Raw genomic sequence first — 24,002 nt, 5'->3', positions numbered from 1 at the left:
TCCAAGGAGCTTTATTTGTCATTCGCATCACATGTTAACATGAGGTGGAACGAAATTATGTACACACGGTCCGGAGTGAAAAGAAACAAAAATAATGAAGAAACAGAAATTTTTTCTTAAAGTTAGAATAAATAGTTGGGGTTTTTTTGTTTTGTTTTTTCAACAAAAGAAATGACAAGTAATAAGACAATACAATAAATAATACTATAACTAGAGTGCAACAACCTGAGTACCAGTATGGAGTATGGGTAAGGAGTGTAGGTATAAATATAGGTGTAAATAAATATTTTAGCAGCAAAGGGCATAATGACCAGCATTGATAAAGTGACATAAAACATTAGAATCGACCCGTTCTCCGGGAGCGTGAGTAGCCGCTGCTCTACTGTGCGCTGCCATGTTGACATCAACATTTTAATGGAACCCAGAATAACCAAATGTTGCTTAAAGTACTACTAAGAGGTGGTTGGGATTAACTAGGCACTTTATAAAACAACATTGACATTGCCTTCCTTCGATATGAATGAGAGAGACACAGTTGCACTTTCTTGTAAAGTTTGATAAGTATGACTCTCATTCATATAATTTAAATCATCACTTTGATATTTTGGGAAAGTGTCTTGTTTGCTGTCCAGGGAAAGTCAGATATCTGTAGGACAGCAGTTAGATTATCCTCATACAAAGACTGGAAACAAGGAGAAAAGGCCAGCTATAGCCAGTGTTATTGAATCTTCTTTGAATATGTTATATTTAATTATATCTAATTTGTTTAATATGACTGATTCATGGCTAAGTTGCTTCATGAAGTCATTACAGGACTGTTTTCAACTTTTGGACAGTATCAGGCTCTTTTCATTCTGTTTGTAGTCTCTGTGCTAAATTTGGGAACTGACTCTGGCCTTGCAGTGAACATACAGACAGTAAATTGGTATTGATCAAATCTTAAACCTCTGAGCAAATAAGCATCATTTCCCAAAATGTCCTATTCTTCCTTCATGTGCAAATCCAAGACACCAAACATACTTGTCGTATTTGCCAGGGCTTCTGGACAAGCAGTAAAGTGAAAATTTATGTTCCATCTATAAAGCTGTTTGGATGTCTGTGCAATGTATCCCTGCATGTTTGTACCCCACATGACATGGACCATGAGCTGTGTTATGTGAATCTGTGCTAAAATCCTGTTCTGGTGCAGTTCAGGACACAGGACTGAATAGGCTCATGTGATTTTAAGGACTTGGCTCGTTGTGGTGTCCTAACTGTTGTAAATCACCTTGCCTGTCAGCTGTGCTGATTTCTCTAAAAGTATTTACATTTATTTGTTAAGATGATTTTAATCTGACTGTTGTAGAAATCTTTTCCATCCATCCAAGTTGATATCATATATAATTTACAGTTAAGTTATGAGTTAAAATTGTTTTGTTTAAGTGGATTTAAAGTGTTGATTTTATTAAATGTAAATATGCAGTAGCCTTAATCTTTATTATTTATTAAATCCTTAATTAAAGTTGTATTTAAAGAAATTGGTTATCTAGGTCTTTGTTGTGTGAATTTCAGCTTTTGCATTTGATCACATATACAGGGTGGGCCATTTATATGGATACACCATAATAACATGGGAATGGTTGGTGATATTAAAGTCCTGTTTGTGGCACATTAGTATATATGAGGGGGCAAACTCCTCAAGATGGGTGGTGACCATGGTGGCCATTTAGAAGTCGGCCATCTTGGATACAACTTTTGTTTTTTCAATAGATTTTGTTCAATGATGAGGCAAACTTTTATGTGAATGGTGAAGTTAAGAAACAAAACCACCGCTATTGGTCTAACACTAACCCACATTGGATGGATTCCTCCAAGACTGTTGGAACAACAAAAGTGATGGTTTGGTGTGGTATATGGGGTACAATGATAGTGGGTCCATTCTTCATCAATGGAAACCTCAAGGCCACTGGATATTTGAAATTGCTACATGATGATGTGTTTCCCTCTTTATGCACTGAAGCTGGCACGTTCCCTGAGTTTTTCCAGCAAGATAGTGCACCACCACATTATGGGTGCCAGGTCCAAGCATTCCTAGATGAACAGTTTCCTAGAAAGTGGATTGGTCATCGTGGGCCAGTTGAATGGCCCCCAAGGTCTCCCGGTCTGACCCCCTTAGACTTTTATCTTTGGGGTCATCTGAAGGCAATTGTCTATGGTGTGAAGAGACGAGATGTGCAGCACCTGAAACTACGGATACTGGATGCCTGTGCTGGCATTTCTCCTGCGGTGTTGCTATCAGTGTGTGAAGAGTGGGAGAAGAGGGTTGCATTGACAATTCAACACAATGGGCAGCACATTGAACACATTTTATAAGTGGTCAGAAACTTGCAAATAACTCATGACAGAATAAAGTTACGTTGAAACCAAGCACCCCATTGTTTTTCCTGTTACATTACCAATAAGTTTGATGTGTCACATGGCCTTCTTCCTATTGAAAAAACAAAAGTTGTATCCAAGATGGCCGACTTCTAAATGGCCACCATGGTCACCACCCATCTTGAGGAGTTTGCCCCCTCACATATACTAATGTCCCACACACAGGACTTCAATATCACCAACCATTCCCATGTTATTACGGTGTATCCATATAAATGGCCCACCCTGTATTTTAACTTATTATAAGTATTTTTTATGTAGGAGACAACAGTTTTGGAATTTTCTTTAATATTATTTCAGTTCAACTATACTAAAGTTAGAATTTTATGTGACCGAAGGTAAAACTTTTGGGTAGTTGTTTTTTCTTTTTTTCCACTGCTGTCACGTTTTGACACCTCAGTTCTCTGGGTTTTCCTGCAAAGTAACAAAGAGATTCATAAAATGTTATCTGGCAATTTAATCCATTCATTCAACTTGAGATTTTACAGGCTCAAAAGATGTGCCGCTCTTTCAACAAGTTCTTCAGAAAATGGCATCTGATCTTGTGGTTACATGACTGTGTGGTCAGGTCAGCAAGTGTTCCAAAAAACTTTACATTTTAAAACTTAAAGAGCATACCTGCATCTGAATCTACATACACCAGTTTCATATTTTTAAACATGCCCTAAAACATAAACTGCTGTGTGGGATGTATATGATGTTGCAACCATGAGGTGGCAGCATTATCCTGCATCGCTTCTGAAAGGAGTCCAAGCATCAGTAAAGGATACTTTTTAACCTGAAAGTGAGTGAAAAGAAGTGTAATAAAACAGATGCGTTCTTATAGCATTATCATTAATAAAAAGATGCTCACTATTTTGTACTTCATGGGTTTGTGTTCCGGTGGACTGGATGCCTGTTTTCATTTTTTTTATATATTTATATATTTTTTGTTGTGTTAAAAAGTAAAATTTCTGTACAGTCTCCCTTTAATCAAGCCAAGTAATTAGATGTTCAAAACAAAAAAAACGACCCCCGTTTAACTGTTTCAAATCAACTCACTACAGTCTGTTTCACAAGTGTGAATAGTTGATGTCATAGCCACTGTCAGTGTGGGGCCTCTGATGAATGTAAAGGCAAAATTCAGAGTCTTCAGTTATTGAGTTTTAAATGGCTCACATTAGCATTGTTCTACAGGTCTGAACAATGGCTGTGTGGGAGGTTCATTTAGAAATAAGAGTAAAAACTACTTTTTCGTGTAGTTTAATGACTGTGCATTAAAAAAGAAAAAGGTTATTGAGAATTTAAAGTGATAACATTTGCAAATGGGCATATGGGGATCATTTTGACCTGTTATTTATTTTGCGTCTGACCTTCAGAGGCCAGAGCTGCTCTGACAGAAGCAATGTCTGCTATGTTGTAGTTAAGATACAAAACTTAAAAAGCTTGTCTTAGTGTCTTTGTATGAACTTTGCAAATGATTATTATCTAACATGTTGTCTTCAGGCTTGGGCACTGTTTCATGACTGAAAGTTATTGATTGACTTATCCTAATGACTAGTCCTTCCACTTGGTTTAGGCTCCAAATTAAAAAAAAAATTTTTAAAGTGAAAAATAAGATATATTGTTTTTGTTTTTTAACTTAACTTTGTGATAAGGTATTTTAACCTTTCAAGATTTAACGCCCTCAAAAGCCTTCAAAAGTTAAGCTGCTGAGAGACTGTCAGTTTTTTTAAAATGATTTATTTATTTTTTAAACATCAGCTAGCATTCTTATCAAATTAGTGTCAGATGTTTGGCTTCAAAAGAGATACAGAAATATTTGCTGACATCATGAGCCCTCTTTTGCAATTAGAAATTTGTATTCCTGATCACAACTTCCGCTATCATGATGATAAAACACTCACATGTGTGGAAGGTTTTGAAACCTCTCCCCTTGCATGTCGTGTGCAGACAGCAGACGATTGCTCAGTTTAAACAGCATCTGTTTCCTCTGTAACTTATTGGCAGGTTGGTTCAAAGAAAGTTCATGACAAACATCTCTGACATTTCTGTAGCCTTTATTTTAGGAATGGAAAACTATTTAAAAATGACATCACATATATAAAAAGAAAATTCTAAACAGTCACATGTTTGCGAGTGTAACGCAGGTCTTAAATACAGATTTCACTGTAACGGTTTACCTGGCCTTTCATTAACGTCTGTCAAAATTATGCTCGTGCCTGAAATCCATGCACACGGCATAGTCTGACCCCAAACGTATGTTATCTTCAAGCAGAGAACATGCAGAACAAAAATCAATTGTTGCTTTCTAACTTTTAAACCATTTCCCCCTTCTTAATGTGTCAATCCAATAGCCACATCCACAGTAAACAACTTGCAAAATGAAAATAGACTGTTATTCTAATGAAACGATATACATGCTGACTGGAAGGTGTTACAATCACATTTTCATTTTGTGACACGAGGTCAAAACACCGCCACCTTTACCAACAAGCACCAAATATGTAGAAAACACTGCATTTTTTCCTAATAAGCATCAGGAACCTTTAGAGGGTGTTTAAAAGATTGTGCTGTCTAGCCTGTGCCCCTTTATCCCTGTGTGACATATCCAAGCACAGTTTGTGTTGGTGTGTTCGGTCACTGAGCTGAACTGTGGCCGAACTCGGTTTTCACTGCATCCACTAGAAAACTGAGCTCATTGCACAGAGTCTCGTAGCGATAGGCCATGCGGATTTGTGCTACATTTGTCCGCCTGATGTCATTGCCCTTCGGTCCATCCTGTAGGTAGTTGGGCCCAATGAAGTGTTTCTTCTCCTATAGGGAGCACGGTTAAAAAGATGTAGGTTGGAAAGTTGCAAATAGATATAATATTTCCAGAATTAACTCATTGTGGAGTTTGAATTTCATTTTAAAAAAAAGAGATTGCACAGAATAAATATGCACTCAATGAAGTCAGGACTATTGGACTGTCAGACATTCTCTTATCTAGCTTTTCAGTGGTAATAGGATTGGTACTAATCTGAAGGACATATTTTAGGGTTCTTCTTGGATGTGCCGATTGACATTTTTGTGAGCAATTAAGTTTTCGAAAGAAATTACTGGAATATTGTAGAATTTTGGGAAATTAGTTAGCTTTCAGTAAGTCTGCACTGCTATTTAGTGCCTCAAAAAAGTATTTGACCCCTCATTTGGGTTACACAAAGAGAACCCAAATACAGCAAAAAAGCAGTTTTTAAATGATGATTCCATTTATTAACACAAAAACAAACCTATCTGACCCTATGTGAAAAAAGTAATTACCCCTAAACCTAATAACTGGTTGTTAACTACAGTCAGTCATTAGCAATAACTGGCAATGAGTTTTTCAAATCGCTGTGGGGAAATTTTTGTTCACTCTTCGTTGCTGATTTGCTTTAATTGAACATGAACAGCGTGTTTGAGGTCATGCCAAAGCAACTCAATTGGATTTAAGTGCAGACTTTGATTGAACCGCATTAAAACCTTTGTCTTAGTATTTTTGAGCAGTGCAGCTGATGGTGTGTTTGAGATCATCATCCTGCTGTTTAAACCCAAGTCAGTTTGAACTTCAGGGCATGAACTGATCTTTTATTAATAATGAAAAGTCATCCAGCTCCTGAAGAAGCAAAGCAGCACCAGACCACCACCTTTATATGTGACTGTTTGTATAAAGCATTTTTTTAATGAAATGCTGTTTGTTTTACACCAGAAGTAACAGGATTTCAAACTTCCAAAAAGTACTGCTTTTGTCTTTTTAAACAACCCTGGCAGCAGATCAACTTGAGTTCATGTTTAATACAAAAGTTTGGGACAAAAAAATAAAGAAGTTTTTAGTTTATCTATTATTTTATCCATTGTATCTGTTTCCAAACACATCATTTTACAATAAGGACTTTTAAAGAGAGCATCCCCCAAGCACAAAAGGTCTGACCTTACCTCATGTGAGAGGCCGCTCTGCAGGACACTGTTCCTGGCAATCTCACACAAATCACAAGTGCTCAGCTTCCACAGCTGAGCTGCAATGGCATACTCCTCCATCAAGGCCTCCTGAAACGTTTCAAAAAAACTGATATTAACAAATGAAATGTTATGATTGGGCTGGCAGGTCTATTTGTACAGCACCCTTCAAGAAGAGAGAAATTTCTTGTATTTCTCTGTGCACCACATACTGACAGTGATTATTCAATTAGTCTCACAGATGTCACCAGACTGGAGCAAATTACTGTGATCAAAGTGACTGTGAAACGGTAAATAAAAAATTCTCCTGTGTTTCTGACCTTGGTGTAGTGGAACTGCATGGGGTCGTCGGTGGACAGGGACACACACAGGCCCTTGTGCAGAAACTCTCTCAGGGGGTTCTTGGAGTACTCCAGGAACAGGCTGTTGTTGCTCAGTGGAGACATGGCAATTGGGACCTGGGCCAGGTAGTATAGATACTGCAACACTGGGCTCTGGGGAGGAGACACAACATAGTAATGCGAATAGAACGATTTTGTTTTGTTATTTTCATTTTATTTGTGGGAAAACTAAATGAAATTACAAGCAGAACAAGTAGAAGTTCAAGGGAAACGTTTTGTAGATGGTGCAGACACGCAAGTCTTCCTAATTATAAGAAGTTATTCAAAACTAAGCGTTAAATCAATATTGACTTTCTCATCAAAATTCAAAAGGTTTTTGTCCTGCAAAGTTTTTGAGTTGTCATATTGTCTTTTTTTCCTTGCAGATGTGCATAAGTAGATGACAAGATGTTTAAATGGTGCTTTTAGAAACCATATCTTATGTTATGGCACAACAAACCTTGGGCTATGGAGCCCAGAAGATGGCAGCACTCCCCTCTCTCTCTGTGACAGAGAAAAAGCTTTAAACATGCACTCTGGAAAGTGCTTGTATGGAGGATGTGTCCATGTAAACTGACATAACTGACTGGAGCAACATGTAGCCACATTCTTCGCACAGGCATTTGGAAGTTAAGGGCCGCAGCGCTAATCTTAGCAACATTTGTCATACTAATCTAATGTCGTCTGTGTGCAATAATGCAACGTGTTCCAAATTTGAGCAGTATTGAAAACATGATGCAATTATTAGAGAATGTGATTAACTGTTTTAAATCCTCCCTACATATTTATACATGCAGTGTTTAACCTCATCTGTTGGCTGTTTATTTTTCTCTTCACATTTAGTTGGATATTATATTACACAGCAGGAACTTCTCTGGTGTTTAGATATCAACTGGATGGTAAATGGTATTCTACCCAACACATCTTACTCAAACAAGCTGTTTTTGTTCTCCTATGAGCACATCGGAGAGGGACTAAAATGTGACAGCTAAAAACAAGCACTCGTGTGGATTAGCGTGTCACTGCTCGTTACTGATGGACCTGTTTGCAGAAAATATCATCTGCCAGCATCTTGTGCAATCAGCAAACACAAGACGCTGAGTATCAAACCTCAATATGATTTTAAGGTTTTAACCTTCTTAAGGTTGAGTCCATGGGAGATGTTGTCAGCTGTCAGGAAGGCGGAGACAAGATGAGTGATGGAACCCGCCTCTCCACAGTGGGGACGGAACAGGAAGGTGTTCAGTCCTCTTTGCCTGTAGAACGATCCATAGTTACTTTGTGCACTACTACATGGAAGCCATGTAGCATTAAATGAGACTAATGGGCAGGGCTTACTTGCGGAGGTTGTTGAGAACCATTATGTTGGCATACATGTAGAACAGATAATAGGTGTAGGGAGGATTGTCATCTGTGGTCCATGCCTCAGGCTTCGGGCTCTTGTAAGAGAACATGTGGTCGCTGTGTTTAGATTCGTCATCCACGCTGTCAAATCCCGTCACCTACAGGAAAACAGATTCATATCAGCACATTTGCAAACATAAAGTATATATTACACAACACTGAAATGAACGGACAGACGTGGATACATTTGTTTGTTTCCTTGCAGTTTATTGAAACAATGAATCATTTCATTCACCAAAACGAGCTCCAAAGTTTCTAAGAAAATGTCCTTTGGACTGAGGAGAAAGAACTGGAGCTTTTTGGCCACCCACATCAGCTCTTTGTTTAAAGGAAAAATGAACCCTTATAAGAGAAGAACACCAAGCCTACTGTGAAACATGTAAGGGGATACTTTTGTTTTGGGGCAGCTTTGTTTCATCTGACACAGGAAACATATAATCTGGGCAGAGCACAATGAAGTCTAGAGAGTACCAAGGCATGCTGGTGTGAAAAATACTGCCCAGTGTCAGAAAGCTCAGCCTCAGTCGCAGGTCATGTATAGCTGGGAATAAAACTTTGGACTATTCTTAAATGGCACTCCATGAGACAGGATCTTAATCCTATTAAGCATCTATGGAAACATCTGAAAGTGCAGTGTGGAGTCAGGATCCTTCAAACATGAGAGAGTGGGCTAAACTACCTGTTGTTTGGAAATGCAAACGTCTTATTGTGAAGTACAGAGATCACTTGTTGGTACTGACAACTGTAAACGGTGTTGCCACAAAGTATTATATTAAGGCCACCACCTTGTTTTTTGTCCTGTCATTTACATTTTGTTAAGTAGCATAAAATAATCATCTGATTCTTATGTAAGCTGATATAAGAATCAGATGATTATGTTTTTTTGTTTATTTAATTGTGGAAAGGTACCATTAAATTTTTCATGTCTGTATATGGTTGCTGTTGCACATTAGAACTTCTCCCTTTTGACACTTACATATTTTAAGAACACGTGGACTGCTTTGTGCTTTTGAGGGTTGATTGTAGCCTCAAAGAGGGGGCGGAACACATTCTCCAGTATCTTGGCAAAGCTTGGGATTAATTTCTTTGACTTGAAAATATCACTACAAGACAAGATAAGCAAATTTAACCCATCTTCCTGCATGTGACACAAACATTTTACAGTTTGTTTGCTTATTGAAAACAGCTGACTGAGAAGTGTAATTATTCAGAACCCAATTATGCTGGATTTAGCCTTCAGTTGATGCTTACTAAATCCTGGGCACTTGGATCATCCATCTCATGTTGGGCGAGTGGACCTTATGCTGGATGAACCACGTCGCTAGGCTCTCCCACTCGCTTGCAGAGCGGCCGTAAATTGACAGACGGGGCTCAGCATGTTGGTATTTGCTCTCCTCCAGCTCCCCGGCCACTTCCTGAAACGGATAACAAACCACAGGAAGAAACAGGATGTTTCTTGATAAAGCAGAAGTGACTAGTTGTAACTGCCCAGTGGACGGATATGGCAACACTGTTTCCAAGTTTCAGCAAAGTGCTTTTTACTGCATATTCCAAAGCATCGCTTAGATGAGCAGCACTACCAGTGCGTGTGAGGCATATATATATATCTTATTCTAATTCATAATGAATATGACTCAAATCTTTGTACGTGTAGCAACATTTGATTGTATCAAAATGTCACAGTGACTCAGCATGCACAATACCAGGGCCTTAAAAAGTAAAAGCAGCTTTGTGGAATTTAGCCATTGTTCATTTGATTATTTATGTTTGGGCTTTTTCCACAGTGATGTCATAATGTCTAGAAAAAAATATGGGAACAAAACTGGGAACATCCTGAATGAAAAAATGATCCTCTATGAGTTAGCATCTTATAATTGAATCTCTGGGGATGGTGGCCCGTACTTCATTGCTTTAACTGTAGCCAGATTATATCCAGGTCAGTTTCCTCCTTTTCTGTGGGATCAGTTCAAGTTGCACTGATAAAAATGTCAAATGTAGTCAAACAACAGGCTACAGTTTCAAGTTTAAACATCAGTAAATGCACTGTTTCCCACACATAGGCTTTATTAGGTCACGCCTCATATTTGTTGGCTTGCTTTAGCATTTTGTATTTTTGTATATCTTTTGTCTGAATGGGGAAAAAAGGCCTTCATGCTTTCCATGGCCGCTGGCTCTACTAACTAGTTGTCCTCATTATTATTCAGTTGCTAACAGGATCTTGTAAAGCTCAATATGAGGCTGTAGCTCTCATTGGTAGTGCTTGTTCTGCACTGTAGATCAACTGGCACACTGAGACTGCAAACCAGGACTGTACATCTGTAGCGCTAAATGAATTTATACTTAATAGAGATTCACTTGAGAAGCAGCTGATAATGTCCTTCAGTTATCTGTCTCAAAGAGACTGACAGAAGAAAAGTATAAATGTCATTATTTAATTGTTGAATTGCATCTGTGCCTCCTATTTTGTCACCATCTGGATCTGTTTCAACATGAATAATGTAAAGTTGTTCCTTTTTTTGTTCTCCACCTTGGCTATTTACGCGTGTCAAACATGACAGGCCAAAACAAGAGCAAATAAATTCTGCATGTAGTTTGGTGCCTTTACATAATTTCAGTTTAACTACAGCTAAGCAGGCCTTCAAGTGGTGTTAGTGCTTTAACTCATACTATACCTTAATGAGACGTGCAAAGTATTCTCCTTTGATGTAGTTGTCCGCTTTCAGGTAAATCTCCCGCAGTTCGCTGGCCCCCACAGGGTTGTATTTTGAGTTGAACTTATCAAACCGATGAAAGGTTTGCCTTCCCTAGAAGGATAATCGATCGGTCAGACAGTGAGGCTCATGCAGCGCAGTGGCGATCACAACATTTTCATTTCATTAAAGGGACTGCAGTAGAAATTAACAGGAACTGTTAAGCTGTTTGTAAAGATAAACAACCAAACGGTCATTTATAGTCACTGAGTTATTGCCTCAACTGTTTGCATCAAGGACAATTTCTATTTATACAAGGTAATGCTGACATAGGAACAAGTAGAAAGCTTTGAGTTCTCTTACAGCGTGCACGTCCAGAGAGTCTACAGTGAGGTCGTACGGGTCCATGTGGAGGCTGTCAAAGACCTCCTTGAGTGTGAGCTTCTTACTGCCTTTTTCCAAGACCACTCGATCTGCTTCAGTCTGGTATGTGGTCTGTATGAATCTCAGCAGATGCTTCTGGTTCATGCAAGCGGCCGCATGTATATGTGTGTCCACCTGTGTTTGACACAAGTCAGACAGTGGCACGGGGCTTACTGGACAACTCACAGCATCCCTATAAAGTGATATTTATTTATACTGAGAGCACTAAAGTTATGAATAGCTTCTGCTCTAAGTGCGTCAGCCCCTCTCCTCTGTCTGGGGCATCGCAGACTGAGCAGAAAGATTTCAGCCAACCTTTCTAACGTTGTAGAAGTCTCTGTGTGGGACTCTTTTCAGCTCTTTTAGCTCCGCCATTTCATTCAGCATTTCATGCAGGTAGAATTTGGAGCCCAGGAAGTTCAGCCGTCTGTGGCAGTAGGATTTTCTGCGAAGCAAAATAACGAAACAGTTACGAGTAAAATGTAATAAATGTCATTCGGTATCAGTCAAAAGGTTCGTAATGTCAATCTGTTAGAAATATTGACTAAGCTTTTGCACTCACGTTGGGCCGTCAGCTATCATTGCAAGTACATGGCTCAGGTCTATAGCAAAGGTCTCGAGGTCGGGGTAAGGAAGGCTGTAAGCTTGCTCTTGTTTCAGGGCCTCAGCACTCTCATAAACATGAATTATACCATCCTTTATCTGCAGCTCATAGTTTAGGTCTTCAGGAATACCCTCCATGGAGTATGGGTCCTCCCCTTCATGAGGGTAAGGCCAGATGTCTGCAGATGATGACAGCAGCTCAATCAGAAGTTATTTCACATTTGCAAAAACAGTCACTCTCTGAAGTGTTGGTTGTAGAATAAAGATTCTTAGAGTGTATTTTTCCTTATTTTCTACCAAATACAAATATACTGTTAAATTAATAATTGCTCCTATTGAATACTGGCAATTTTAAATAAGGATGTCAGCCTCATCAAAGAGAGCAAATATCCTTAATGCCTTCATTTCAGGCTCAAAGCCCTGGCCACACACCTGTTATTTAGACCTTCTGTTTATGAGGGAGATCCGATCAGAAGAAAGACTGTGTGAGGGCAGGTAAAGGAGCTAAGATGGCTTGTTTCACACATTGAGATGTACCCAGGGGCTGAGATAAAGAAGTATTGTTTTGAAGTGTGCAAAATCATGCAAAGCTTCTCTGGTGAAGTGTAAGAATACAAAAACAGGAACTGGAAATGAGTCGAATAGACCTCTGACATTTGAATGAAATGATGGCTAGTAGATAATTCCAACAAGTCTTTCTCTTGACTCATTTGAGGTCAGTTTTTTCAGGCTCTGTGTCAGGCATCGCCCAATCAGGTTTGAGCTCTGATATTTCCATGCCTGTATAACCTTCCCAGTGTATTCAGGAAGGGTGAAATTATACAGTATCTTTTATTTATTTTTCACTTAAACCTAAACTTTGGCTTTTAATTATGTTCTCTTTGTGTGTTTGTTTTACTTTTTATTTTGTACAGCAAGTAACAGCAAGTGATTGAACTTAACCTTAAATGTATCAAAATGAGCAAAAATTATAACAAATAGTAAGATAATTTAAGGCCGGTAAACTTTATTACACTGGAGTTATATTTAAGATTGTACATTTTCTTTATCTGTTGTCTGGATTATTCTCAGGTTCTGTTTCTGACGACATTATCTGTTGTCAGAAACAGGCTAACTGACCTTGGCTCACAGACACTTCACACCATCTCTGGCACACATACAGAGAGGTCTTAAATTAGATCTGCATAGAATAGGTGGCACACAGTAAGTTTTATCTTTATCTCCAATACACAACTAAACATCAAATCATTAGTGAGTTGTTTAAACTGGTCTGAGCACTTTTATTGAATATTGGAGTTGGCATCCTTCGTAAGTTTAATATTGTTTCTGCTCTCTGTGTGAATTGTTTGAGGTTAACGGTGAACTGAAACCTGAACCTTTAATATTAATGGCCTTGCTCCTTTTCCTCTCCATGTCGGAGTATTTCATTGGTTAAACAGCTGAGCTGGTTAAACATCTGCACTTGCGCATGTTGTACATAGCCTCTTGCTGTGTGTGAGCGAGTAGATGGAAAATTACAAAACGTGCACTTTTGCAGGAAGATTAAATTGGACATTTTTGACACCAAAAAGGAAAAGTTTAGTAAACCTGGCAGGACTTCATCCTCTTCTAGCCACCTCTCATTTTCAGCATTTCGCAGGAACAGGGCTGTGGTCCTTGGAAATCGGTGGTAGGCCAGCCTGGAGTACTTCTCTCGGATGAACAGGGCTTTGAGGAGACCCTTGGTTGCTTGCTCATAGTCCTCAACTGTGATCTGGAAACATCGTGAGGTTGTTAATTTTTGACTTTTGTTTGTGTTTAACGACGGTGTCTTAAAGGTTCAAGATGGCCTTTAAAGAATAATCTATTTAAACTATGGCACCGAGCTAAATGAAGGATCTCTCCTGTTGCCCTGTCAGCTTACAGCCATCAATGAAGTTTTAACAAGAAAAGAACAACTGTCATGTTTTTCTTTTTCTTGTGTGAAAATGTCATTTTATAAGTACAGAGTGGATCGACTTTTTAATTCTGGGTAAAAACATGTCTCTCATAGGCCAAACATGCATTTTACCACATCATTGGTCTGAATTTAAAAATCAGTTGTTTTTTATCGTATATTTCCTCACTAGGCTGTGGTCCATCTTTTATATTTCAACATATGGACTAGTCTCGTTGATTACCCCTGCACAGTAATCTCCACTGATGGTAACTCTCTGGAAGTCTGGGAAGGAGTCTGAAAGCAAAGATTCAGCAGTGGCGGGTGTTTGCGCTGGGGTAGGTGTCCAATCAGGAGGCATCTGCAAAGATACCGACTGTGACCGCTTCAACTTGAAACTCTTCTTCCTAGTTACACAGAGGGAAAAGAAGCAAGCACTATTTATGCTGAGTATTTTTTGATGGTTTTATTTGTTCTTTTTTGTCTATCCAGAAAGAGAGATATGTTCAGTTAAGCATGTTTCTAATCCATACCTCTTAACTGACTCCTGAGACTGCTGTTCAGCCATCTCCTTTTGCAGCTCCTTCTCTCTAGTCTCTTTCAGACCAATGGGACAGTCTTCTGGGACAGTGAACAGAGCCAGAGTATCCTTGCTGTCTTCCTCCTTCAGAGCAGAGGCGTACACCTTCTCTGCCATCAGACGAACCCTCTCATCCACCTCGTGTATTGACACTTTTGGGAAAAGGCGTGGTAAATCTGAAAAGTATTGAGAACATTTTTTTAGCAACTACCTGTATTTTTCTTACCGGTAAAAGTAGTGTTTAAAAATGTAATCTAATCATATTTCAGAATGCTTCTGTCATTCCAATACTGGTCATTATTAGTCGGAGTTATGTCATAATTATGTTTGAAATCTAAAATGGAACAAAATACTGACATGTTATAACTCGTCTCATAAACGGGTTTAAATATGGGAGTGCTTAAAGAAGAAATAACATTATCTTAGTAATGACAGTAAACATAAATACCAGAAACATAACCCGGAGTGAGGACGGTTGGTTGTGGGGCTGTTTTCCAGCTTCTCATTTCAACACACAGACCAGAGAACGTGTCTTGAGTGGTGTTGGAATTAAATAATTTGCAGTGCCTCAATAATGCTATGCTTTTTTATTAATAAGAGTTATAAAGTCATATAGTGTAGTATTGAGTGGACACAGTCCTGAAAAATAAAGGCATTAGATCATGTGTCCTTGGGGAGTAGAAAGCTGTAGACGCTCGCTCACACTTGCCTTGGAAAAAGTAGATAAGAGGGGACCATCTCTAGTGGAAAGTTATTGAGACACTGTTGTTTAGACTAGAATAAGAGAGCTTCTGTAATAAAACTGTTGTGTTATGCAGGACGCATCTCCCTTCTAGAAGTATTGTGAAAGAGAAATAAAGTGTTAAATGGTCTACTGAGCAGTGTTTTGTCTTCCATCGGATGCCTCCGAGGAATCAAAAGAACTCAGTGAAGTGTTGATCGTTGACAGTGGCTAACTCGTGTTTCAGTGCTTGCTGCCAGTGCAACAGGTAAGTTACAGTAAACAAACTTGTGTGTCCAAGTCTGGCCGCGTGTTCTGAGAGCACACCGCACTGAGGACGGTATGTGACAGCAGGAAAAGCAACAACACTGAAAGCTCCTGCTTACACAGTGCACCTCTGTCGGTGCATCGCCGCGTGTTAATTAGATGTGACTGAAGGGCTGTGATGATAAGCAAGATATTTTTCTGTAGGAAATATCATGTTGATGGAACTTGTGAAACCAGAGCTGCGTAAACGTTTGCAAAACAAAAATTGCATAATGATTCGTGAGGTTGTGTTTATTTATTTTTATTATTTATGGTTGTCATCATCCTTACTGGTATATTGTGACACCATTAGTTTCGTGTTTATTTTGTAATAAGTAATATACAGTCAGCGGGCACTTCATTGGGTTGCACCTCGTTCCAGGTTGGAACAACTTTAACTCTTTGTGACACGCATTCAACAAACTGCTGGAAACATTCCTCAGAGATTCTGGTCCATATTGGCTTCATAGCATCGCACAGCTGCTGTAAATATGGAGGCTACCAATCTGTTCCACCACATCCCAAAGGTTCCCTGTCGGATTAAGGTCCGGGGACTGTGGAGGCCGTTTGAGTGCAATGTGGTCAAGAAATGAGTTTGAGATGATCTGAACTCATGCTGCACTATCCTGCTGCAAGCCACCATCAGAAGATGGTACATTGTAAACTTTACACTGTAATACAGGCATTTAAATGGTCAGCATTTAAACGCATTACTGTTTAAAATGTAGTGTTTCAGTAATGATAAGTTGTGCTACATCATTACTCCACCACCACTACTTTGACCCACTGATCCAAGGCAGGATAAATCGGTGCTTTGATGGTGTTTATGCTAAAAAACCGAGACAGACCAGGCAACATTTTTCCAGTCTTCTGTTGTCCACTTTTGATGACCATGTGTGAACTGTAGCCTCAGTTTCCTGTGGCACCTGGTGTGGTCTTATTTGCTGTTGGCTTCCTATCAGCCTGTAGCAGCCTGGCCATTCCCCTCTGATTTTGCCCCGAGAACTGCCGTTCAAACCATCCTCTGTAAACTCCACAGATATATGTGTGGGAAAATCCCAGAAGAAAAGCGGCTTCAAAAATACTCGCCTGTCTGGCACCAACAAACGTGCCACATTCAAACATGTGGAAAAGCACAGCTGTTGAAGTTTATATTATCATTGCCGCTGCAGTTTGCCCTGGGAAGTCAGTCTTTCCTTATTTTGACATTTACCATGTAATATTATCAGAAGGTTAGTTCAGGCTCATGCAAATATTGATTGGCTTATGTTACATTGTAACAGGTTTGCAAGGGTGTCAGATTTGATACAGGTCTGCTATTGAATGGTAGGCATCAGTAAAGTACATTCAAGAATCTTCAGACAGATATCCTGTATGTAGTTCACAGGATTTTTCCAGGCTTGTAAATGGAAAGGAAATATTTGACCCCGTTGTTAGAGCAGCATGCCATCATTTTGGTTCTCAAGGCTTTTTGGTGGGAAACAGTCAAGTTTATTTGTATTAATCTCATTCTCTCATACATGCATGGCATGCTATTTCTGAACTCAGGACCCCCTGATCTTGTATTTTCAGCAGATGAATGACAGAAGATTGGTTTTATATTTTTAATAGCTTCTCCCCCTTGTTTAATTCCCACAGTGTGACAGCTACTGTTGCTACCCAACATCCCATCATCAGTCGAGATGTTTGGATATTCTGATCACCGTGTCATCACTGTGGATATTAACGTTGCAGTCCATGGGGGTCACTGGGACACATCCAGAATATATCCGTGTGAGGATACTGGAATCAACAAGCACACGATAGCACATGCAGCTCCAGTGTATCAGATGCCAAACTTTTCAGCTGCACACTGCATCCCTACTGGTTTACACAACACTCTGTCTGAAACCTGTGAGTGATCTGGAATTCTTCACAGATGATACCGTTAACATTTTCCCTCACACTGACACGCTTGCTGCCTGTTCCTTGGCTAGCACATTTTGGGAGCTGCTGTTTCTGATGAGCCTTTCAGCACGTGTACTCTCTCCCTGCTGGAACAGCTCAACAGTCTCTTGGATGACCTTGATGTATTACACACCCCAGTTATAAAAACCTAACATTCACAAAGCCTCTGACTATGTTGGAAACGTCAATTAAACTGAAATTCTGAAATATTATGATAAAATTTCAATTTTGGAATGATTTTTAAGTTTTCAGTGTGTAACACAAAAATAAAATAAAATCAATAAAATGTGCCAGTATTTCATAATACTCACTTATAGTATATATAAATATCCACCTGTTTCCTCGGCTAAAGACTGCTGCACTTATAGCATCGCTCAGAAAGTCAAATCTAGCTGCTTCTGTGCCTCAGGCAGTAGCCACTGAATAAACATCTTTGAAACTCTTCTTTGAAATTACTCTTTGAATAGTTGTCATCACATTTCATAGTTTTTTTTAATAGAAACATAAAATCAGTAGGGGTAGCACTATCTGTCTCTTACCTTCTGTCGTGATTTGGGCCATGTTTGGCTCTTTCAGTCTCTGCCTGTTGAGTCAGGTATTTCAGCTTTCACGTATCTGTCTCTTGTGGACCCCTTACCTCTTAGCTTTGGCACTGCCACTTCTACAGGTATGGCACTCAGTGGCAGGACTTACAAAACATCTGAGTGCTGCTGACACAACACCTATGTAAACTGTCCTGAGTTCTGGTGACTGTATATTGCTCGTGTCTGTGATGCTTCTCTTCAGGGTTTTCTCTCTGACTGACTCTGTCGGGCTTTGCTCTGCTGTTTATTTGGTCCACTGCCTGTATGTATGATGCAGCTGCTAGTTGTTGTTGTTGTATTGAGTGTCCTTCTATCTCTATTTTAGGGTATTGAGCGCGTCGGGGTAACATGGGGTGCTAATCCAAGCTGGTATGTCACAACTGGCTGCTAACATGTGAGCTCTGATCTGTGATATGGGGCAGTAGGGCAAAAAGTAAGTACTGGCAGCTACAGTCACTGTGTTTACCATGTAAACACTAAAGTAAGGGGGAAAAGCCATCAAACCTAGCTGGCCCTGTAGGAAAAAGTAAATGTCTCCTCTTGCTAAATTATTAATTAACTGTGAGTAACAGACTTCTTGGAAAACTGAGTTCATTTTCACGAGCCACACCCAGGCGTGACAACAGCCAGACCTGCTGAACCAATAAATCAATTATGAAATTATGAATTATAAATCATGAAGACCCTGGAAAGGCTCATCCTGGACCAGCTGCGACCCATAGTAAGACCACATCTGGATCCCCTTCAGTTCGCTTATCAGCCTCGTCTCGGAACAGAGGACGCCATCATCTACCTGCTCAATCGTGTCTACACCCATCTGGACCAGCCGGCGAGCACTGTGAGGGTCATGTTTTTTGACTTTTCCAGTGCTTTCAACACCATCAGGCCGACCCTCCTGGGTGATAAGTTAGCAGCGATGCAGGTGGATGCTTCTCTGGTGTCCTGGATTGTTGATTACCTGACAGGAAGACCACAATATGTACGTCTCCCACAGTGTGTGTCTGACAAGGTGATTAGCAACACAGGGGCACCACAGGGGACTGTCCTCTCCCCCTTCCTCTTCACCCTCTACACCACAGACTTCAGCCACTGCACAGAGACCTGCCATCTTCAGAAGTTTTCTGATGACTCTGCGGTGGTTGGATGCATCAGCAGGGATGATGAGACAGAGTACCGGGCTGTGGTCGACTCCTTTGTCACGTGGTGTGAGCAGAATCATCTGCAGCTCAACGTGGCAAAGACCAAGGAACTGATCGTGGACTTCAGGAAGACCAGGAAACACTTGACCCCTGTTTCAATCCAGGGGGTCAGTGTTGACATTGTGGAGGACTATAAATACCTTGGAGTACACATTGACAATAAACTGGACTGGGCTAAAAACACCACAGCACTTTACAGGAAGGGCCAGAGTCGTCTCTATTTTTTGAGGCGACTGAGGTCCTTCAACATCTGCCAGAAAATGCTGAGGATTTTCTATGAGTCTGTGGTGGCCAGTGCGATCCTCTATGCTGTTGCATGCTGGGGGAGCAGGCTGAGGGTCGCAGATGCCAACAGACTTAATAAACTGATCCGTAAGGCCAGCAATGTTGTGGGGATGGAGCTGGACTCCCTCAAGGTGGTGTCGGAGAGGCGGATGCTGTCCAAGATAAAGACAATGTTGGATAACACCTCCCACCCACTCCATGACATGTTGGTCAGTCACAGGAGCTCGTTCAGTGAGAGACTGAGATTACCGAAAAGCACCACTGAACGACACAGGAAATCATTCCTGCCTGTGGCCATCTCCCTGTACAACGCATCCACTTAACACACTGTTTGCTGCTACAACTACACATGTTTCTTTTCCAAATATTTATTTATAAGTGACTTATGTATGTATGTATGTATATATATGTATATATTGTACTATTCTTAGTTAGCGTATTGTCTGTCTTGTCTTAATGTTGGTTTAAAATGGAGCACTGTAACAAAAAATAATTTCCCCCAGGGATCAATAAAGTATTCTGATTCTGATTCTGATTCTGATTCTGAATTATAGAGGTATGTTAGCAGGCTAGAGACCTCAAATTTAAAGAAAATGGCACCGCCGACCACGCCTCACCAGAGTTATGCAGCCAGACAATGATCCAAAACACACCAAGTAGTCCCTTTTACATACTATTAGAGATCATTCATAAAAGCATTTGTGTAGCAAAGAATCTGAAGAACACGAGTATGAACTTTACTGCAGTAAAAGGAAGCACATTGCTGGTGACAGTCCATCTTTGTATGCAAATTATTTAGTGGTTTGGTTAGTTGGAATCATCTGTTCACTGCCCTCACTTTTATCACACCTATAAGGAGCGCGCACTGTTCAAAAAAGCCACTCAAGGTTGCAGACAGCAGACAGTTTAACTTTAAGTGGTGTGTGAACAGATGCGTGATAAACCGTGTAATAGCTGCATTTGAATACGTGGGAGTGAGACGAATGCCTGTGTTTAGTGAGATCGCTGTTTGTTGTGCTTTTGTATATTATGTTTGTCCTGCATGGTTTTATTTACTCACCCTTTCCCATGCATGGTGTCGACTGTTGCTTCAAAAGGGCCATGTTGATTTTCTTACTCATTTTGAGTTGATCTAGAAGAAACAAAGCTTTAATAAATAACACTGCACACATATGTTGTTCAGTAAGGCAGCATTTACTCAAACTTGACATTGGTTAAAGGTGTCATTTAATGGCTCCTAGCAAAGCAGTACAGCCTTATCTCGCATCACAATCTCTTCTTCCTTACCTTTGTTTGCTTGAGTGACGGTCACACCCAAAGTCACACCCCGAGGACCATGATTTTACACAACTTTGACTTGACTGTTTGAGTTATCGTAGTTTTTGAAATGCTCGTGTATTATGCTCAGATTTAACTTGGAATTTGTTGAAAGGAAGTCAGTGAACTGGAAAGTGGGGAGGTTTGCGTCAGGAAGGACAAAAAGTCTGTGACAAGTCAAACATGGAGATCATCAAGAATGAGATTTCCATACCGGAGCGTCTCTGGTACTGTTAGCGGACAGGGTGACGGTGCAGACTGTGCTGCTGTTGGCCAATGTGGCAACCCATAAAGGGAGGAGCCAAAAGAAGAAGTTGAAATGCATTACTTGTATTTGGAGTGTTCCCATTATGTTAAAAAGAGGAAAGTTTTAGGGATCATCAGACAATATTTAATCTCCCATTTTTGTTTAGCTTTGGTTTGGTTTTATATGAGCAGTTAGTTTTGTTTATTACTTTGTTATTTTATGTTGCCATCATAAATTGAATGTAGCTGTTTACTTGACATATTTTAAGGGACTGGAACTCTAATTTGACTTTTGTAAAATGAAGTATTTTGTGTTTTGGGCAAAACGTTAGTTAAAAAAACAACAACAACAAAACGTCCCACTTAATTTGTTTTGTTTGCATTGAACAACTGTCATTTCAGTAAATTGCTGACAAAAACTGCTCTAACCAGTATGGCCATTGTTGGGACACCTTTGGGAGTGTCTTGTGCTGTGTGGGACCAAAATGAAGGAGGTGGATCCTTAATGCCTTTAGATTTGACTTGATAGAGTTCGTGGTTGCTTGATCAGATTGGAATCTGGGAAGTTTGGAGGCCAAATTAATGTCTTTGGCTGTTGTGTTTCACAAGCTTTTTTTTTTTATGTTTTCTTAGTTTAGGGTTTATAATCCTATGTATACATTACACAACATTACATTACACACAGCTTTGCGTGTCTCAAAGTTCTATACCAGCATGCAGTGTCAGTGTTGTCACAACATCCATGTGAAAAGTACTGTAGTCATTTTTTAGTATAGAATGCCATTTACATTCATTTTAAACATGAACAATAGAATTAAAAAATATCCACATAATGCATTAGCAGTTAAAGACTGAAAAGAGCTCATTTCAGAAACATTTCTTTCCTGGTATGTGCAGACAGTTGCTGAGCATCAGATGCGAGTGCTGATTCTATAACACATTTTAACTACTTAACTATGTGTTGAAGTGTAACTTTAAAAAAAAAATTTAATTTCTCTATCACCAGTTCACACTCGTTATGAGAACTCCTTTTATAATTTCAGATTAAAGGCTACAACATCGTAAACTCAACTATCTAGCAGTTTTCTATGAAGAAGTATTTGGTGCCAGAAGGTAAAAAAAAGAAGTCATTTGTAACAGGAAGTGACATCTAATAGACCAGGCTCAGATATTCACAATGCCAACATGACTGAATCCTGTCAGCTGCCATCAGGTGTTATCTCAGTGTTGTAGCGGATTATACTTAAGGAGGTAGTCGTTTTTAGCTGTCTAGAAGAATTTGTCTAAAAAAATACAAAAATAATTGAATCATTAACAAATTACCTGATTGAAAGAACATGAATGAATAAAATCTGTCTGATATTCCAGATCTCAGATAAAAGCTCAAGTTGTCACAAGCTAAAAGTAGCAATCATGTGGCTTCACAGTGGCTGCTCTCTGCCCAGCCTGGAGGTCATTGCAAACTCTCGGTACCTCAGCAGAGCTGGCAATATCATCAAGGACCACTCTCACCCCAGCAATCAACTGTTTGAACTATTACCGTCAGGCCGACGGTACAGGTCACATAAAACCAGGACAAACAGATTCAGGGATAGCTTCTTTCCCAGAGCTATCACCGTAGTAAATAAGCACAAAAACAATTGAACCTATTCCATACTGTCACTGTCATCATATTAATGCTGCTATCCTGTATATATTGTACATACTATTGTTTGAGTACTTACGATTGTTTTTTTGTTCTTTTTATATTTTACATTATATTTATTATTGAAACTTACACCAAGGGAGTGGCACTCCAATTTCGTTGTACTCTGTACAATGACAATAAAGGCTATTCTATTCTATTCTATTCTATTCTATTCTATTATGTTGCTTTGTTGGTGTAAATAGCCCAGAGAAAACAACAGCAAACCAGTGCAAAAACTCCAAAGGCATGTGCAAACTAAGCATTTCAAAGGAGATTCTGACAACTTGGTACTTGTGGGAAACTTGTCGTTGCCACAGTGTCTTCTTTGATGTGCATGAACTGTTCAAGCACGCACCATGTGCCATGCATAAACTCATCAGTGTCATTTGACTAGATCTGTATCACGGGTTCGTGTCTTTCTAGGGTGTAACGCAGTCTTGTATTTATTCCTCTACAACAGAGGAAACAGAATGAATACCACCCAGTCCTATTTTTAAGGCAATTAGTCGGCATCTAGTTTTGTTTGGGATTTTTCCTTTTTTTTTTTTTTTGTATTAGTTAACTAAGACACATGTTGGTACCTGTTGGGAAATGTGCGGCTGCCGTACTTGATCAGGTTTGTTTTGGACTGTGTTGTAAAGAGAGCAAGAATACATCCACAGACATGCTGTGAATTCAACATTAGGAGCAAAGTTTCAGAATAAAAGGAAAAAGAAACATTTTGATGTCAGGCAGCAGTGTTAACCACAGCTAACTGTTGCCTTAAAAAAGTTTGACTGTGCCTTAAGATTGCAGTTTAAGATATATCATTTATTTTGTTTTAATACCTACAGATGCTCACTCCTTTGGAAGCCAAAAAAGAAAAAAGAAAAAGAAATAGAAATATGCACCTTCATATTAAGATCTTTAATCTATATGCAAACTATATCTAGGTATGTCTGCCAGAGCTCACCATGCAAAGGAGGTAAGTGCTAAAAGCAATGCTGGTGTGTTGATAATGACATAAAGTTAATATAAACAATGGAAACACAAAGAATCATTATGACTGCCGTGTACTTACTGTTGGCAGGGCTTTGCACAAAGCTAAAACGTCCTGGGACTGTAGAGAGCGTTGTCAGGTGTCAGCAGACTGAAGCCTTGTCAGTGCAGGTTCCAGCAGACACCGGGCTGGTTTGGGCTGTCACTGCCGGGTTGAAGTATGAAGGAGGTACAAAGTTGGTGTAGCAAACAAGGAAGTAATCTGCATCAGTGTTGTTTGGCAGTAGAGGAAGTGCAGGAGGAAGCGTTTGTATGAACAAGCAGTTCTGTGTCACTTTTTTTAAAAGCCTTGAGACTTCATAAGC

General features: G+C 39.6%; 1 protein-coding gene across 1 annotated transcript; it reads right to left on the bottom strand.

Moving 5' to 3' along the window:
• Positions 1–4,437: 4,437 nt before the first annotated feature.
• On the bottom strand, positions 4,438–23,953 carry ampd3b (adenosine monophosphate deaminase 3b). The gene is made up of 16 exons (XM_086299500.1): positions 23,720–23,953; positions 20,470–20,541; positions 14,321–14,543; positions 14,032–14,194; positions 13,460–13,625; positions 11,832–12,051; positions 11,585–11,714; positions 11,210–11,404; positions 10,829–10,960; positions 9,408–9,571; positions 9,133–9,259; positions 8,091–8,254; positions 7,888–8,008; positions 6,693–6,866; positions 6,352–6,462; positions 4,438–5,211 (listed from the first exon to the last, which is right to left on the bottom strand). The coding sequence occupies exons 2-16, from the start codon at positions 20,528–20,530 to the stop codon at positions 5,035–5,037; spliced, it is 2,328 nt and encodes a 775-aa protein (XP_086155626.1). The 5' UTR covers positions 20,531–20,541; positions 23,720–23,953; the 3' UTR covers positions 4,438–5,034.
• Between the last annotated feature and the right edge of the window lie 49 nt (positions 23,954–24,002).

Source organism: Aulonocara sp. 'chitande type north' Nkhata Bay, linkage group LG7, assembly GCF_057382095.1.
Source record: "Aulonocara sp. 'chitande type north' Nkhata Bay isolate Kocher_YH1m ecotype deep benthic linkage group LG7, A_spYH_male_GT1.1, whole genome shotgun sequence".
Taxonomy (NCBI): Eukaryota; Metazoa; Chordata; class Actinopteri; order Cichliformes; family Cichlidae; genus Aulonocara; species Aulonocara sp. 'chitande type north' Nkhata Bay.
This window is presented reverse-complemented; position numbering and strand designations above follow the sequence as displayed.